This window comes from Equus asinus, chromosome 20, assembly GCF_041296235.1.
Source record: "Equus asinus isolate D_3611 breed Donkey chromosome 20, EquAss-T2T_v2, whole genome shotgun sequence".
Classification (NCBI taxonomy): Eukaryota; Metazoa; Chordata; class Mammalia; order Perissodactyla; family Equidae; genus Equus; species Equus asinus.
In genome coordinates, this window is record NC_091809.1 from 34,189,870 (window position 1) to 34,205,816 (window position 15,947).

Below are 15,947 nucleotides of genomic sequence, written 5' to 3' on the forward strand. Positions count from 1 at the left end.
GCAACAGGCGCTCCTCAGCCTTCAGGCAAACACAGGCAACTCAGCGCACAGAAATCCTGAGAAGCAAGTTGTGTGTGTGTACAGCACAGTGCAGCTCTCTAACCCCAACGCTCCCGCGCATCAAAGGCTCCTTCAGATGGGGTGAGGACAAGACCTAGGCGGCATCCACACAAAACTGCCAGAGGACCAGGCAGTCACCTAGCGGCTGACCCAGGCAGGAGACCCCAGGGAGAACCCCTGGGGACTGTCTGTAACCCAGTCCTGCGAAGTCCCTGCTCCTTTTCTGCTGAGCGACAACACGCGACCAGGCAGCAAAGCACACTCAGTGGAGGAAAGAGCTTCCTAGCTTCCAGCGCAGCTCCAGCCCAGCCCGGCCCTGGGTGTGAGGAAGCCTGGGTGGAACAAAGGTGAAAGGTCGTGAGAGGGGCAGGGGAACTCTAAACACCTGTGGAGGGGAAGGGGGGGTCACAGACGTCCCCACACCCCCTCTCTGAGACAGTTCTAGAACTGACCAGTCTCTGAGAAAAACTTGCAACCAGCCTAACTCAGGCTGGTTCCCGATAGAGCTGCTCAGGCTCATTTGAGGGCTACGGGCTCGCAGCATGAGATCCATTAGGTGACCGAGTCAAGCTAGGTCTGAGTGTGTGTCTCAGGAAACATTTGGAGACTATGTAGAAGCAAGTCAGAGGGCACAGTGACCCAGAACACGAGCCCATTGTTAGGCAGGCACACCTGGACATTTCCTGAGTGAGCAGTCCAGGACCTGCTCCAGAAATCCTTCACCTTCTAACACAAAGGACGCCAGTGGTAGGAGCAGACACAGCTGCTCCTGGTGGCCTCACTTTGTGTCCGCAGGGAAGCCCTCGCCCCCCCGACATCCCTGCAGGAGGACAGAGCTGACGTGCAGGGAGCAGATTGCTGCTGAAAGATTTTCCACCACCAGTGACCACCCCCCTGAAAGCCGCAGACTTGTTTCCAGGGCAGGAGAGAAGGCAAGCTAATGAGAAAGGCCCTCCGCAGGGCACCCAGCCCCTGGGCCTGGCTCTCAGTGTGGCTCCTGACCAGCTTCGTGATCCAGGGAAAGACACTTAACCTCTTGCTGATTAATGGGCTTCCTGTAAAACTGGAAGAAACAGCTCATTTCATAGCCTGAGGGGGCGGCATCAGCTAAAAGTGCTCCAATCCTCACAGAGGAGAGATGTTGCAAAAGAGAGGAGTGCCAGAGCCTCCGTGTGGTCAGCTTTATTATGTGGTCAGTCGGCCTCGGCCCTCTCCCTTCTTCTGGAAAACTTCAAGCAGCAGCAGGTGAGCAGATCCTAAAATAAGACCCTGACTGCTCAAAGGTCACCATCCTGAATGTCAAAGAATGCTTTTGTTTAGCAAGGCCCACAAAGGTGGATGGCCACAGGTGAAGGACGGTCCCAAGGCCTCCAAGAAAGAAGCTAAGTGAGTGAGGAAACAGCGCGCCATGGAGAGAAACCCTGGGCGTCGGATCACTGGGGAACAGAGCGACCTCCTAGTCACCACAATCCACAGAAAACGTGCAGAGGCGGTTTCTGGATGCCTGTCCCGAGTCTCCAGAACTAGAGGGAAAGGAAAAGATGGAGGTGGAGGGAGAGCAGGTCTTGGCTCTGATTAATGCCCACTGCATGCAAAAGGCCCAGCCCTGACCCTTCTGTAAGTCTCAGGGCAAAGCTACACAGAGCTGAGGCCGGAGGACAGGCCCAGGGCATGTAAGCGGAGGTGACCTTGGGCTTGGGGCTTTCAAAACCAGGGAAAAGATTATTCAAGGTCTTAAATCCTCCACTGAAATACCTTCAACTCCTAGAAACAATGCCAAAGATGACAGACCAAAACCTCAGGGCTGGTCAGGGCTGGGAGTCAGAGACGGCCTGGAACCCGGGCTCAGGAAATCCACACGTGATGTGCATGTATATGTGTGCACGCATGCGGGCACATGTACCTGTGAGATGATAGTCACCATCAGACACCTCAGAAAAAGACAATATTCTTGAGAGCCCAGGGCAAGAGATGGAAAGCAGCATCCGAATGAAAGGCCTTTCTAGGGCAGATGAATAGGACAGAACGGTTCCTCAGGAGTGAAACTAAATTGGCACAGAAACACCTGCTTACTTTGGCCACTTCGTACACTCTTTGGCTCATTGTGACGCCACCTGGCAGGCAGGTCATAAAACTGTACGTGGGGCGGGCTACAGGTGAAGGAGACAGCTTTCTACATGCACTCAGGAAATCTCCACAGACGGCTGGGTGTGGTCTGCACAAACTGGTTCTTGGAGGCGAGTCCTTGCCTCCTTTGTTCACAAGGTTAACAAAAAGACTGCATTCTCAGTGCGGATCTCAAAGGCAAAAGGAACAAAGACACTGCCTTGGCAAAGTCAAAGCTGCAGTCACTTTGACTGTCTGTGTTAACGAAGGGGAAACAGGCAGCCGCATTATTAAAACCATGCAGGCCATTCCTGTTTAACTTTGAAAAGAATTGTATGATTTGTTTTTACAGACCTAGTAACAGGTTCTACTTCCTAGCTGAGGCCATTGTAAGAGTCAGTTTATATCACACTAGCCCACAACTGGGCAGAGTGACTGTGGACTTGATCATTGACAGTCCACATGCACCAGAGGGGCCTCTGCCCTGGAGGACGCCTCAAGCAAACGTGCGAGGGAAATGTGACGAAGACTAGCCGTAGGAGGAGGCCTCGGGGCCAGTCCACACGACCATCAGACAAGAAACCGGGGCCCAGTTCTCACTTTAGGAACTCGGGCGCCCACCTCTTTCCTGGTCTTATTAAAAGTGGGACAGCATTTTAAATTTAAAATCACGGAGCACATTTAGCCAAGTAGTTCTCAAATTTTCTTTTATTAAAAGTTACAGAGCCCATCATCCAAATGGCTACTTAATAAAAAACAAACAAAACCAGTAACAATGGTTACCTATAGGGATGGGAGTTTGGAGGGGGTCCCAGGGGTGGGGGCAAGACTTCTTTCTATATAGTTTGAGTTTTCAAACATATAAATTCATTCTTTCTTCAAAAAAGTGAAAAGATTTTTAAAGCTGGAAGCCCACAGTGTACAAAGGCTGACAGTGGAGCTGTGGGGGGAGAAGGCGGCGGGAGTGGTGATGGGCAGAACCCAGCTACGCCGCTCCTCCCTCACCCTAAACCTTCTCAGTGCTGCTTCCTTTGGCTCTCCGCGTTTGGACACCAACGGCTTGGCCCCATCTTTCATTTTAACAAATAGAAATGGCCAGCAATAGGATATATTGGAGTATATGAGGAAGCCATTTGGTGTAAACCTAATTCGGCCTGATTTTGTTTTTCCCAAAAGGGCCTGACCCTGGCCATTGAGCACGCATTGCATATCTGCTTTAAACATTTCCTATGGTCAGAACAAAGGCCCTTAAGATAAAGGTGCAACTTTCCCCCACATTGGCATTTCCTTAAGGATAAGCATCTTTCCTTAGACTAAGAACTGACTGCTGTGCTCACCTGTGACCACCCAGCTCACCTGTGACCACCCAGCTCAAGAGAGCAGACCTGCCACCCTGCTGTGTTCACCAAGAGAGCAGACCTACCTGCTGTTTCCATCAATCACTGTGCCGACAGAGCAGTCTTGTGATATTGTGAAAAGGACATTTCAATCATATGTGAAACACCCTCTTTGGGCGTATATAACCACTCTGTATACCCTACTTCTTTGGTGCCCTTCCTTCCTTCGGGAAGAAAGGCCCCGGGCCATGGTCCTCACATTTTAGCTCAGAATAAACTCACTCAAATTTTCATTTATAGATTAGTTATGGATTATTTTCGTCGACAATTTTCTAGCTGGGGAAATTAAAGTGCAGGGAGCCCGGCTCTCTCTCCATGGGACATATTCAGGAAGAGCTTAATACCCTCCCCAGATGAATTAATACACCAAATCCTTTTGAAATATTTATTTTTAATTAAAAAATAAAAGTTATCTTAACATATCTGCATGGCAGCTTCAGGGATGGCAACTTAATGAAGCAAGAAAAACGAGGCTTATCAGTTCTTGGGTCACCTGACCATCTTATAATGGGGACAAAGGCACACGTCTTCAAACAAACCAACCTTATTCAGAAACAATTCTAATCACTCAGAACTCCCTTCTCCCAACTCCTTTTTGCCCACCCTCACCCCCCCCCCCCCCGCAACAAAACAACAACCAAAACATTAAATTCTCTTTTAAAACTATAGAAATAAGTGCTGAGTCAGCAAGGAACCTGGGCGTGCTGCCCAAGCTGCTCTGCCTCTCTCTGCTTTGAGGACTGGTGGCCCAGAGGCTGGCAGGGAGAGAGCCAGAGTGATCCTCCACCGCGCCACGGTGGGCCTTATGACATGGACGGGCTTCTTGTACCCAGCCCCGCAGCCATCACCCTAGCTGGGGCAGGCAATTCCAAGGCACTGTCTCCCTTCCTCGAGGGCATCCCGTGGCTAAAGCAGCCTTTCAGGAAGAGAAAGGCCTAAGGCAGGCAAGTCTTCCTCAAATGCTTGTGAGGAAAAGGCCAGTGAGACCTGTGGGAGGCAGGGGAACGGTGGATCTCTTCTCTCCCAGTTAAGCAGGCTTTGGGAAGCTTCTCTCTCCCTATTCTCCCTGCCTTCTCTCTTTCCCTCCTTCCCAGTCTCCCCATTCCCCCAAAAGAGTTGTATTTTAGCTTGATGGCGGGGGTTCCGTAGAGGCTACTGGCAACTCCTGGGGCTGGCCTGGGGGCTCTGCTGCCTCTAAGGGGACGTGGCATGCTTTTGGTTCCTGTGTGTCACAGAGCTCCTCTCCCTGGAAGGGCTCCAGGTGCTCCTGCCTCTGGGCCTGGCTGTTCATCTTCTCTTCAGCTTCAATCTCTTCCGATGTGGGGATGGAGTTCTTCTTGGGACGACCTTTGGGTTTTGTGGGCGCTTCCTGTCCACCTTTAAGAACCTATGTGGGGAAAAAAACGGTCATTAAATCTAGGAAATAACTCCCTCCCTCCACTTTGCTGCTCACACAGCATATAAGCCATTCTTTCCCAACAGCGAAGTCACGGGTTTTGGCGAAAAGTATTCCCGACCAGTCAGCTCCAGTTGACCAAGACGCTCTCATTCTTTGAAGGCTCAAAGCACTTTGAGTCCATATCACACACACTGTCAGTAAATAAAATGATCATAAACACATAGAAAATCCAACTTCAACAATAAGGAAAGAAATGAAAATTAAAATATGAATGCGATATCCAGTTGACAAGTTAAAAGAAAAAGACAGTATTTGTAGCAAGCTGGAAAATAAGCACTCAGACTCTAGTGAGAAAACGTAATTGGCAAAACCTTTTCAAAAGACAATCTGAGAATTCAAATCAAAAAGTCTTAAAATGTACATACTCTTCGACACAGAAATTCTACATAATTTAGCCTAAGGAAGTCATCATAGACTGAGACCATGGCTGATCTGCAAATGTGTTCATCACAAAACTGGTTAAAACAGCAAACACCGGGGAAAAACACCCTAAAGTTTCTGCCATATGATTGGGTAGATAATTATCACATATGCCAAAGAGAAAATACTTGATAACCATTGCAATTACTATAGAGGAGAATGTTTAATGACATAGGAACTATTATTAATGTGTTTTTGTGAAAAACAGGTTATAAACCAGCTTAATTCCATCTGGAGTCTAGACGACTAAACACAGCCCTGTTTGCAGTATCAGGATCTCGGATAAGTTCTAAGCATTTTTCCTTATGTTTTTTCTGTATTTTCTAATTTTTCAACAGTGATCATGTATGAGTATTTCTGTAATCAGAAAAAAAGATGCTACAAAACATATAGTCTTGTATTGTTCGAAGAAGCCGTAGAGCATAGGAGAAAGTGTTGCAGCTCGGAAAGCAGAGTAACTGGATTAAACCCTAACTCTGCTACCTATCAGCTTTGTCTTTGGGAGAGTCCTATAAAGACTCTGAGCCTCAGTTTCCTAATCTGTAAAATGGGGATAATAATACCTTAGCTCACCAACAGCTAATTTATATGAAAATTTATATGAAAGGGCCAGAACTGTTCCTGAATGGCAGATTTCTTCTACCCAGAACAAGCCTCCCAGCCCTCTCACCTGGTTACGTCAGCGTGGACAGTGCTTCTCCCGGGAGCCTCCCCTGGTCGCCCAAGTCTAAGTTAATTGCCCTCCACACGTGCCCTGTGAGCACACTATCCTCTCTCCATCAGAGCACTTTTCATGGAAGGTCGTCACTGCACGTTTACATGCCTGTCCCTCCCACTCAGTCCCTGGCACAGACCAGGCATTCACCAACCGTGAGCAAGCGACGTAACCTTTCTCAACATGCCTTTCCACAGAATTGAAGAAAGATATAAAGCAAGCAAAATAATAGGACCCCAAGTGGCCTTTGCTGATTTCAAGGGCATTGCACATTTATTGTCCCACTTTGTGACTTAGACAAGAATCCCATGAGGTAGGCAGGGATAATTTTTAAAATATTTACATGTTGCTTTGCAATATAACAGACACTCCTCCATTGGCTCTGAACCCTGGCTTGGTGTACTTGTTGGTTTTCTGGGCAGCTGGTGAGAAGGGCTTCAGGACGACTCAGATTAGCACAGATAATTAAGAGTGGGATATATTTTTGCTGCTTACATACCTAGCTTAATATTATTTTCCCCATTTGAACACAAGCTCCTTGAAGGTAAATCCTGCATCTATCCCTTGCTTTTTTGCTCCAGTCATTTAACTTCCAACTAACTTTATATGCAGTTGCTAAACATTTATTGACTCCATCTCCTTCCTTTAAGAGCAACAGAGAACCTCCAGGAGCTAAACTGTAAGAATGAATGAAGTAATTCAATAAACCATAAGTTCTTTATTTAAACAACTTTATCAAGATAGAATTCACATACCATACATTTCATCCATTTATAGTGCACAATTTAGTGATTTTTAGTTATAGTCAGAGAATTGTGTAACTGTACCAGGATGCAATTTTTTTTTAAAGATTTTATTTTTTCCTTTTTCTCCCCAAAATCCTCTGGTACATAGCTGTATATTTTCAGTTGTGGGTTCTTCTAGCTGTGGTATGTTGGAATGCAATTTTAGAAGATTTTCATCACCCCCAAAAAGAACCCTCATATCCATTAGCAGCTACTCCCCATTTCTCTCCTGGCCCCCAACTCTAGGCAGCCATTAATCTGCTTTCTGTCTCTACATATTTGCCTATTCTGGACATGTCACATGAATGGAATCATACAATATGTCGTCTTTTGTGACTGGCTTCTTTCACTTAGCAGTGTTTTCAAGCTTCATCCATATTGTAGCACGTATCAGTACTTCATTCCTTTTTATGGCCAAAATAGCCATCATATGGATACGCCACATTCTTTTTATCCATTCATCACCTGATGGAGACTTAGGTTGCTTCTACCTTTTGGCTATTGTGAATAATGCTGCTATGAACATGGGTATGCAAATATTTGTTCAAGTCCCCGCTTCACTTCTTTAGGGTATATGCCCAGAAGTGGAATTGCTGGGTCATATGGTAACTCCATGTTCAACATTTTGAGGAACTTCCAGACTGTTTGTTTGGGTTTTTTTGCTTGAGGAGGATCAGCTCTGAGCTAACATCTGTGCCAATCTTCCTCCACTTTATATGTGGGTCATTCCCTCAGCATGGCTGACGAGTGGTGTAGGTCTGCTCCTGGGATCTGAACCTGCAAACCTCGGCTGTTGAAGCAGAGGGCACCAGACCTAACCCATATGCCATGGGGCTGGCCCCTCAGACTGTTTTTCAAAGCAGCTGCACCATGTTACATTGCAATCAGCAGTATATGAAGGTTCCAGTTCTTCACATCCTCGCCAACACTTCTTATTATATCTTTTTGATTACAGCCATCCTAGTGGGTGTGAAGTGGTATCCCAATGTGTCTTTGATTTGTCCTTCCTGATGACTAATGAAGTTGAGCATCTTTTCATGCGCTTAGTAACCAGTTGTATATCTTCTCGGGGATATGTCTATTCAAATCCTTTGTACATTTTTAAATGTGGTTGTCTTTTTATTATTGAGTTGTAAGAGTTCTTTATAAATTCTGGATACAAGTCCCTTATCAAATATAAGATTTGCAAATATGTTCTCCATTCTGTGTGTTCTCTGTTCACTTTCTTTCGTTCTTTCTTTCAGTTTTTGCTGAGGAAGATTTGCCCTGAGCTAATGTCTGTACCAATCTTCTTCTATTTTGTATGTGGGTCACTGCCACAGCATGGCTGCCAATGAGTGGTGTAGGTCTGCACCCAGGAACTGAACCTAGGCCACCAAAGCAGGGCACACTGAACTTCACCACTAGGCTATGGAGCCAGGCCCTTCTTTTCACTTTCTTGATGATGTCCTTCACAGCACAAAAGTTTTTAATTTTGAGGAAGTCTAATTTATTTTTCCTTTTGTTGCTTGTGCTTTTGGTGTCATATCTAATGTTTTTCTAATCCGAGATCATGAATATTACTCTTACATTTTCTTCTATGAGTTTTATAATTTTAGCTTTTACATTAAGGTCTATGATTCATATTAATTTTTGTGTATGGTGTGAGTAAACCCTAAGTTTTCAATAAACACCTCCTTTTAGCTGGGAATCTGCTCAGCCACTGTGGTTTCAATTCAAAAGCTGACAACAGACATGAAGGGGACCTCAAACAAGGTATGGATGCTGACAGAATCTAGCTCTGGGGAGAAGACGTCCCTGTATTCCTTTTCACATAAATCAGTATATCTGATTTTGATTTCAGTCAAATTTTGAAATTTTGATTTCACTCAGGCTGTTGAAAGCACCCAAATGTGCCAAGATGGAATTTATATGTTGAAAGCAGCTCCACTCGGTATGAAAGAGGTTATACAAACTGAGTTGCCCCATGTAGTAATCAAGTTAGAAAAGGGCAGGTATAAGGAAGCCGCCTAATTGGCAAAAGAAAGTCCAGCCCAGCAATTAGAGAACACCACCCACACAGCTTGGATAGACCCCACCTGGCTGTTTTCCTACAGCAGGAAAAAAACTCAAAACAATCAGACCATTTTCTAAATGGAATAAAACATTCCAGCCAAGCAATAATTAGGAGATAACTACACTCTTGGCTGCCTTCCGCACTCGACCTCTGGCCCCTGCCTTCCAGCACACCTGAGACATGCAATTATCTCACAGCTACCCCACACCAGGAGCTGCCCATTCGCATGCACCCTGTGGCCCTTCTCCCGGGACCCCTCCTCCTCAATTATTCCTAGGGCCAACTTAGTCCCCTTGGTCCTGGGAGGCCAGACAACCCATTGCATGCAAGGTCACATGCCTCTTGGAAAAACAGCCAGCACACCGTCGACCTTTATTAGCCATGCCTGCTGGCAGCCCTCTTCCAAACTCTCAAACTAGATACTCCAGTGTCCTACTGCTGAGGACGTCAGGACGAGGCCTCTGCTTCCTTCCCGAGCTGCTCAGGAGGACAGGCAGTTAGACTGGAGAGCCCGGCCCGTCAGCGCACAGAGGAACATTCTGCCTCCCCCATTTTTTCAGAGAGGAAACTGAGCAGGCAGAAGTGGTCCGTCCTGGTCATGAGCAAGCCAAGGGCAGAGCTGGGCTTTAACACAAAATCCCTGACCGTTCAAATCTAACACTTCCCAGCATGCCATTGTGCATCGTGTGCGAGGGGTTCGTAAAATGTGCCGCTTTATTTCTGATTCCAATATTTATCTGCAATTACCCAGTCTCCCAGCAAACCCTACGTCATAGACTCGTTAACTGGAGTGTTTTTTACCCTTTTTCTCTATCTTTATCTGCCGCTCTGTGGAACAATGAGCGCCATACCACTGACGGCCGCTTCCACGAAGCTGAGAAGCAAGTTTGGATTCGCCGGCATGAATCTCTTCCCAGCACACTGTTTGGCAGACTTTCTCCACCCGAAGATGGGATGTCCTTCTAGACCACAAGCCCAAATGCTAAGGCACTGACGGGGGAAGGCTGGCCAATGGGGAGCAAGGAGGGACAAACAGCCAGGACTGCTCTTAACCAGAGTCCCAGAAACCTGAAGAATTCATTTTCAGCTTCTCTCTCCTGGCCTCCGAAAGCCTGGATTCTCTAGAGACATGAATTTTGGGGATAGGTAAGTAATTAAAATAATAATAAGAAGAAGAACAGCAGCTAGCATTGCTTGGCCCTATACCATGCAGCAGGCACTGTTCTAAGCTTTACAGGGATAAGCCCAGTTAATACCACAACCCTGTGAGGGATGTATCAGGCATGTATGATGTGGAAACAGGCACACTGAGGTTAAGTAACCTGCCCAAGGTTACACAGACTAGTAGCAATTTGACAGAATTGCTGATTATCTGGAGACTTTCAGTGTGAAAGACGATGGCGTGTGGTGTGTGACCCACCCAATTCTGTGACCTGGAGAGAAGGTGGTCTCCATGTGGACCCTCTCCCAGAACAGACCTGTATTTAGAGAGCTGAAAAAGACCTCTGGATAATGAGGCACTTTCAGCCTGCTGGACAACACTGTGGGTCCTACTGGAACGAAAGCCAAATAGAAATGGAATGGAGGGTGAGTGTCTCATCTAATGTGCAACATTAAATTTACCCAACCCGCTATAGGTTACAAATGCTGACGGGTAAAAACTAGTCAGAGATGCTATCTTGGTTTTGGCAGCGCTTTCCTTGGCAGCCGTGTGAATAACTCTGTGAATCAAGTGCTAATCTTTTTCCAGTTCCAATTAGGTTACTAGCCTTGAGACATCTTTATTACCCAATTATCTTTTTTTCTTCGTCCTCAGTACCTGAGGAGATAGCCTTCAAAGAGTAGTACCAGGGAAATACAGTGAAGCAATCAGGATCCCAGGAATGTCTTTCTGTGCTGGGGGAGGCAGAATTCAGATCCACAACTGAACAGCATGCTCACATTTTAGCTCCAGACATTCTGAAGCACTTCAAGCGCCCCAAGCACTTCTCTCCCTTCCTTCCACTGTGACATACTTCCCGTCTTCACTGGCACATTTCTACTCATCCACTGAAACCAGTTTAGATGGCACCTCTTCTGAGAATGGCTCCCTTCTCTATACTGATTCTGTGCCCTGTTGTTGCCCTGATCACTCTGTATAATGACTAGTTTAGAGGTCTGTCTCCCTCACTTGACTGAGTGCCTTTTTAAATTTTTATTTTTAATGGACAGGTTCATGTCTTGTCTTTGCATCTCCACCGCCCGGTGAAGGTAAGTGCCCAATCAATGACGGCTAACGTGAGCTGAAAGCCTGGCACTCTTGTTTCCTGAAGGGACCTGAATTTGGTTGGCTTTTGGAATGCTCTCTGAGGTTAAATCTGCTAAGTTACTTCTATTTTGTTTTATACGATGTTGATAACCATCAATAAGCAGTCCACCATTGTGCCAGCAGCACAGTGGCTGGTGAAAAACAAGTGACATCAGAGGCAAAGGCACACGCACCGCCCAGGCATTGGGCGGTGCTGACAGCGATGGCAGGCTGTCAATTCCTTAATCATCTGACTCACGAGAAGATTGCTGATAACCAATTTAAACAATGCCTCTGTCACTCAGGAGACATTGATCTCGATGATGATGACTGACGAGGAAGGAGGTGGGTGGTGGAACTTGCACAGAAAGCAATGAAGGGACTTGCCCAAAATCAGCCAGGGAGGGGCAAGCATGGGAATGTGGTCCAGCGTTTCTAACTCTCAAATCTGGTTCTTTTAGAGATCAACCCCCCAAAAGGTTTCCAGCATAAGTTTCATGGGGGTCTTAGCATTCTAGAGGTTTTGGAGTGAGTATATGTGTAATTGAATCCCATCTACCCTTCAATTTCAACTACTCCCTGTAACCTTCCCTATTACGTCTCCCCTGAACTCTTATGGGGTTCCAAATCTATAAATCAATGATCAGGACTTAGTTATAATGTGCTCCCTACCTGCTTCCTGGGCCTTGATTCTCCAGCTAGATCATAAATTCCATGAAGGCAGGGTTCTATTTTATTTCATTACTTCCTACAGTGCCTAGGACAAGGCATAGCTCACAAGAGACACTAACTATATCCTGGTTGATTCATGCAGCATATGTGTGTTTGTATACGCAACTGGCATCTCCACCTCACTTCGAGGGCACTTCAGGAGCCAAGCCACCTCCACCTAAAAATCCTTCCATCTCAGGGTCAGATCACCCCAGAGGAAATGATGAGATTTGCCCACAAATTCCTTTCTGGGAATATAATAAACGCTGACTTGAGTTTTTTTCTAACTTTCCCACTAATATTCATCGGCAATTCACTTATTTATCTTTCTCACTGTTAGCAGGCAATAGCAAGAACTAAAGTTCTAAGAAAAAGATTATTGGACAAAAATACAAAATTGAGAAAATGTCTCAATATCTATTAAAAATTATCTACCAACTTTTTTTTTTCTGAAAACTTAGTTCCATTTGGTAATTATGAAAAACTTCATATTCCAGCCCTTGAAATCACACCAAGAAATGTGGCTTGTGACCAGATGGGTTAGCAAATTAAAATGTCATCCAGGCAGGCCTGGCCCACCTGGTCCAAATGAGAGACGAGAGGGTCAGGATGATTCAGTGGGGCTGTGCGAAGGGCCCACATCAGAGGCTGTGGTGAGGCCGGTCTCTAAAGAACAGAGCAGGGCTCCCTCCCACCCTCATCCCGCCCCTCCTCTTTGTCTTTCTTGCCCCTTGTGGTTTACAAAACTGGAAATGAAACACTCAACTACTTTGGAAAATTTAGATTTAACAGTACTTTTTATAAAAAAGGGGGGTGAACTATTACGAAGCTGAGTTCCTCAAAATGTAGAGATGTTTATTCTGGTTCTTTTTTTTAGAGATATTTATTCTAATAAGTTCCTTTAAAAACCAAGGATAGAATGGTCATGAGCCAGGCCCTAGAGCAGCGTTAGGGAGACTGCAGTCATTATACTACGTGCCTCAGAGGGACCGGGGTGCTTGCTGACACACACGTTCCCAGCCCCGTCCTGTGACAGAGAATTGGAATCCCGGGAGGGGCCTAGAGTTCTGCATCTTACCTGCTAGGCAGATTACTCTGATGCGCACACAGTTTGAGAATCACTGCATTAGCGGACACACAGCTACAAGAACAGATGCGCCCTACATGCCATTATAAACAGAGGACTGACTTCTATTCTTAGCTGTCGTGGGAGGGGGAAGGAAGTGCTTTGAAAAGGCTAGCAGGTGGGATTAAAGCTAGCAACTGAGAAGCTTGTGGGCTTTCTTTTTCTTTTATTTCTAAGGAAACTGAAAAAGAATATCCTTCTGGTCAGGAAATCCAGGTCAGGAGGAACGGCTTATCCTTCTGCTCAGCCTCCCTCCCAGCCAGCATCTTAAGAGGCCTTCCAGTCTCTGGAGCCCAAACCACCACACGGTCCTTCCTGCCTTCTTCCCAGCCCTGTAAGAATTCTTTTGCCGTCATGATGGGCACGTGGATAGACTCACTCTCCTCTTTCTTACCATTTTCTTCCATTTCATCCTGCGGTTCTGATACCAAGTCTTCACCTGCAGTTGAGTGAGTCCCAGAGACTGGGCCAAGTCCAACCTAGAAGGCATGAGATACAGAGGAAGGATGAGGAGGAAGGGAAAGGGCAGGAGGGAGGGGTCCTGCTGACTAGCTCCAGGCACTGCTGCTACAGCTTGGGCCCCCCTCGTTAAACCAATTCTACCCCCAAGAGCTTTGCTTTCCTTCCAAGAATCCCACGGATGAAACTCTGGGAAGCTAAGAAAGAGATATGCACGCCCAAGGACTGTCTACATTGGACCTGCAAAAGATTTCTGAGCCTGCACTGCAAAATCCTTTTCCTGTCCTGACAGTCCTCACTCTGATCCTGTACAAAATGAAGACTCTGACCCAAAATCCAAGCTGAGAAGGACAAGCAAAGCCATATTTTCCTTACTGGAATCTCACTCATCACTCCAGATCCAGCTCAAGTCCCATTTCTTGCGGGTGAGCCTCTTGGGCTCCCCCAGCTCACAGAGATTGTCTCCTCACACCCTCCCACGGGTCAGCCATCACCCGGCTGGCTCCATGTTCTCAACTGGTCTCATTGCTTCACATGAGTTATTTATGCCTCCCTAACTCAAATGTAAGAGCAGAGTATGTCTTGTGCCTCTTTTATAATCACAAAAGTGCCTATCACGTTCTAAATCCAGAACGAGGACTAAAAAAACATTTTGATGGATTGACTCATTCATTGTCGCTGCCCTAAATTATTATAATGCTGGGTTCCAGAAGAAACATTAAATCTGGGGCCCCTCCTGCTTCCCATTCTACTGCTAACTATAGTTCTGCATTTCTCTGTAGCCTCTGAAAAGTCCTGAATGTCAAAGCCATTCCTGGCAAGTGTGCAGTTGGAGGTAATTCCAACAACACGGTAACCTTTTCCTGAGCAGCACAGCCTCCCAGGCTATGTGCTAGGTCCCTGATGGCTGCTCTCTTCTTTACGCCTTTCACAATGCTGTGAAGGAGGTGTAATTATTCCCATCTTACAGATGAGAGATCTGAAGGTCAGAGAAATTAGCTCTCTCAACAACCAAGGCCAAATCCTGTCTACTACGTGTTTTGGTAAATAAAGTTTTACCAAGACACACTCATTCGTTTACATACGTCCATGGTTGCTTTCATGCTACAACCTCAGAGTTGAGTAGTTGGGACCGAGAGCATACGGCCCACAAAGCATAAAAGGTTTACTGTCTGGCCCTGTGCAGAAAAACTTTGTTGACGCCTGGAGATGATCCTACAGTAAGAGGTGGAGCCAGGATTCAAATCCACTTACATCTGACTTGTTCGCCTCCCTCCTGTATAGGAGCTCACCTCCACCTACCACATTTTTGAACAAGTTAGATCTGTCCAAGGGAAGCTCCTGCTCAGGCTTTCATGGAGAAAATGCACGATGCTACACGACAAGGAGTAGCAAACAACCTGAGTGGAGCCTATGAAATGAGAAAGGGAACCAGGCTTCAACCTCAGTCTCAAGACTGTAAGCGTTAACCCATGTTGCCAAGAAGCCCAGGTCTACCTGAACACTAACTGAAGACCATCTCCTTGAGCCAACATCAGCTGCCTCCCTGTGGTTCCAACCCTGGGCACTGAAGCAGTGTGGACTTCTAAAGCAGCAACTTCGGACAAGCACCCTTGATACAGCTCGAGCAGTGACCACCACTGAAGGTCCCAGGTTTCCGAGGCTCGCAATCTGTGGATCTAAGGTCCAATATCTCACGCAAGCCTGCACAGTCACAAACCTGAGCCATGGGGACTCGCAGGTGCGAGTGCTTAGCTGCAACTTTCTCTACCTGACGAGAAACGAGCAACATCTCACCATCAGGAAGACCGATGGGTAGAGGCAATGAAGGTTCCAGGTGCAGCTGGCTAGCCCCCTGCTTTGATGAGAGTGCACAATTTAAATCTATAATCATAAAAATAGTCTTCCTTCAAGGGACTTCAGAACCTGTCTTAAATCTGCATTCACATATATCTGGTTGTCCAGTAAAAGGGCTACTGGGAGCTGACAGTTTTATTGAAAGTGATTCACAGACTGAAGCTAATAAATTCCCAGCGCCAATAGCACTTAGCTCTCCCCACTAACGAAGTACTTCTTCCCAAGCAGCCATTCATTAAGAACCAAGAACCCAGGGGGCTATCCCACAGACTTCTGGTCTCCCAGGTCTCCCTGGAGACAGGGCCTCCCCAGGGTCCCACTGTGCCTTCCAAGCCTGGTTCACCTGAGGCCATCAGGTGCATTAGTCAATGGAAGTTTCAGTTCACAGCTCTGCCACTGTGTTAGCAAATGGTGTGAGCTCACTTGGGAAAAATGCACCCTTGACTCACTCTGGCTACAGAAACACGCTTCACTGTCATCAGCTTTCTCTCATTACCTGCCACCGTTAC

The 15,947-nt window shown here is 46.4% G+C and overlaps 1 protein-coding gene across 1 annotated transcript in view; it reads right to left on the reverse strand.

Moving 5' to 3' along the window:
* Window positions 1–2,857: 2,857 nt before the first annotated feature.
* BARX2 (BARX homeobox 2) overlaps window positions 2,858–15,947 on the reverse strand; it is a 68,890-nt gene continuing 55,800 nt past the window's right edge. Inside the window, exons 3-4 of the mRNA XM_014864066.3 lie at window positions 13,517–13,601; window positions 2,858–4,950 (exon numbers count right to left, since the gene is read on the reverse strand). Coding sequence (XP_014719552.1) covers window positions 4,687–4,950; window positions 13,517–13,601 — 349 coding nt within the window. The 3' untranslated portion in view covers window positions 2,858–4,686. The remainder of the gene's footprint in view (window positions 4,951–13,516; window positions 13,602–15,947) is intronic.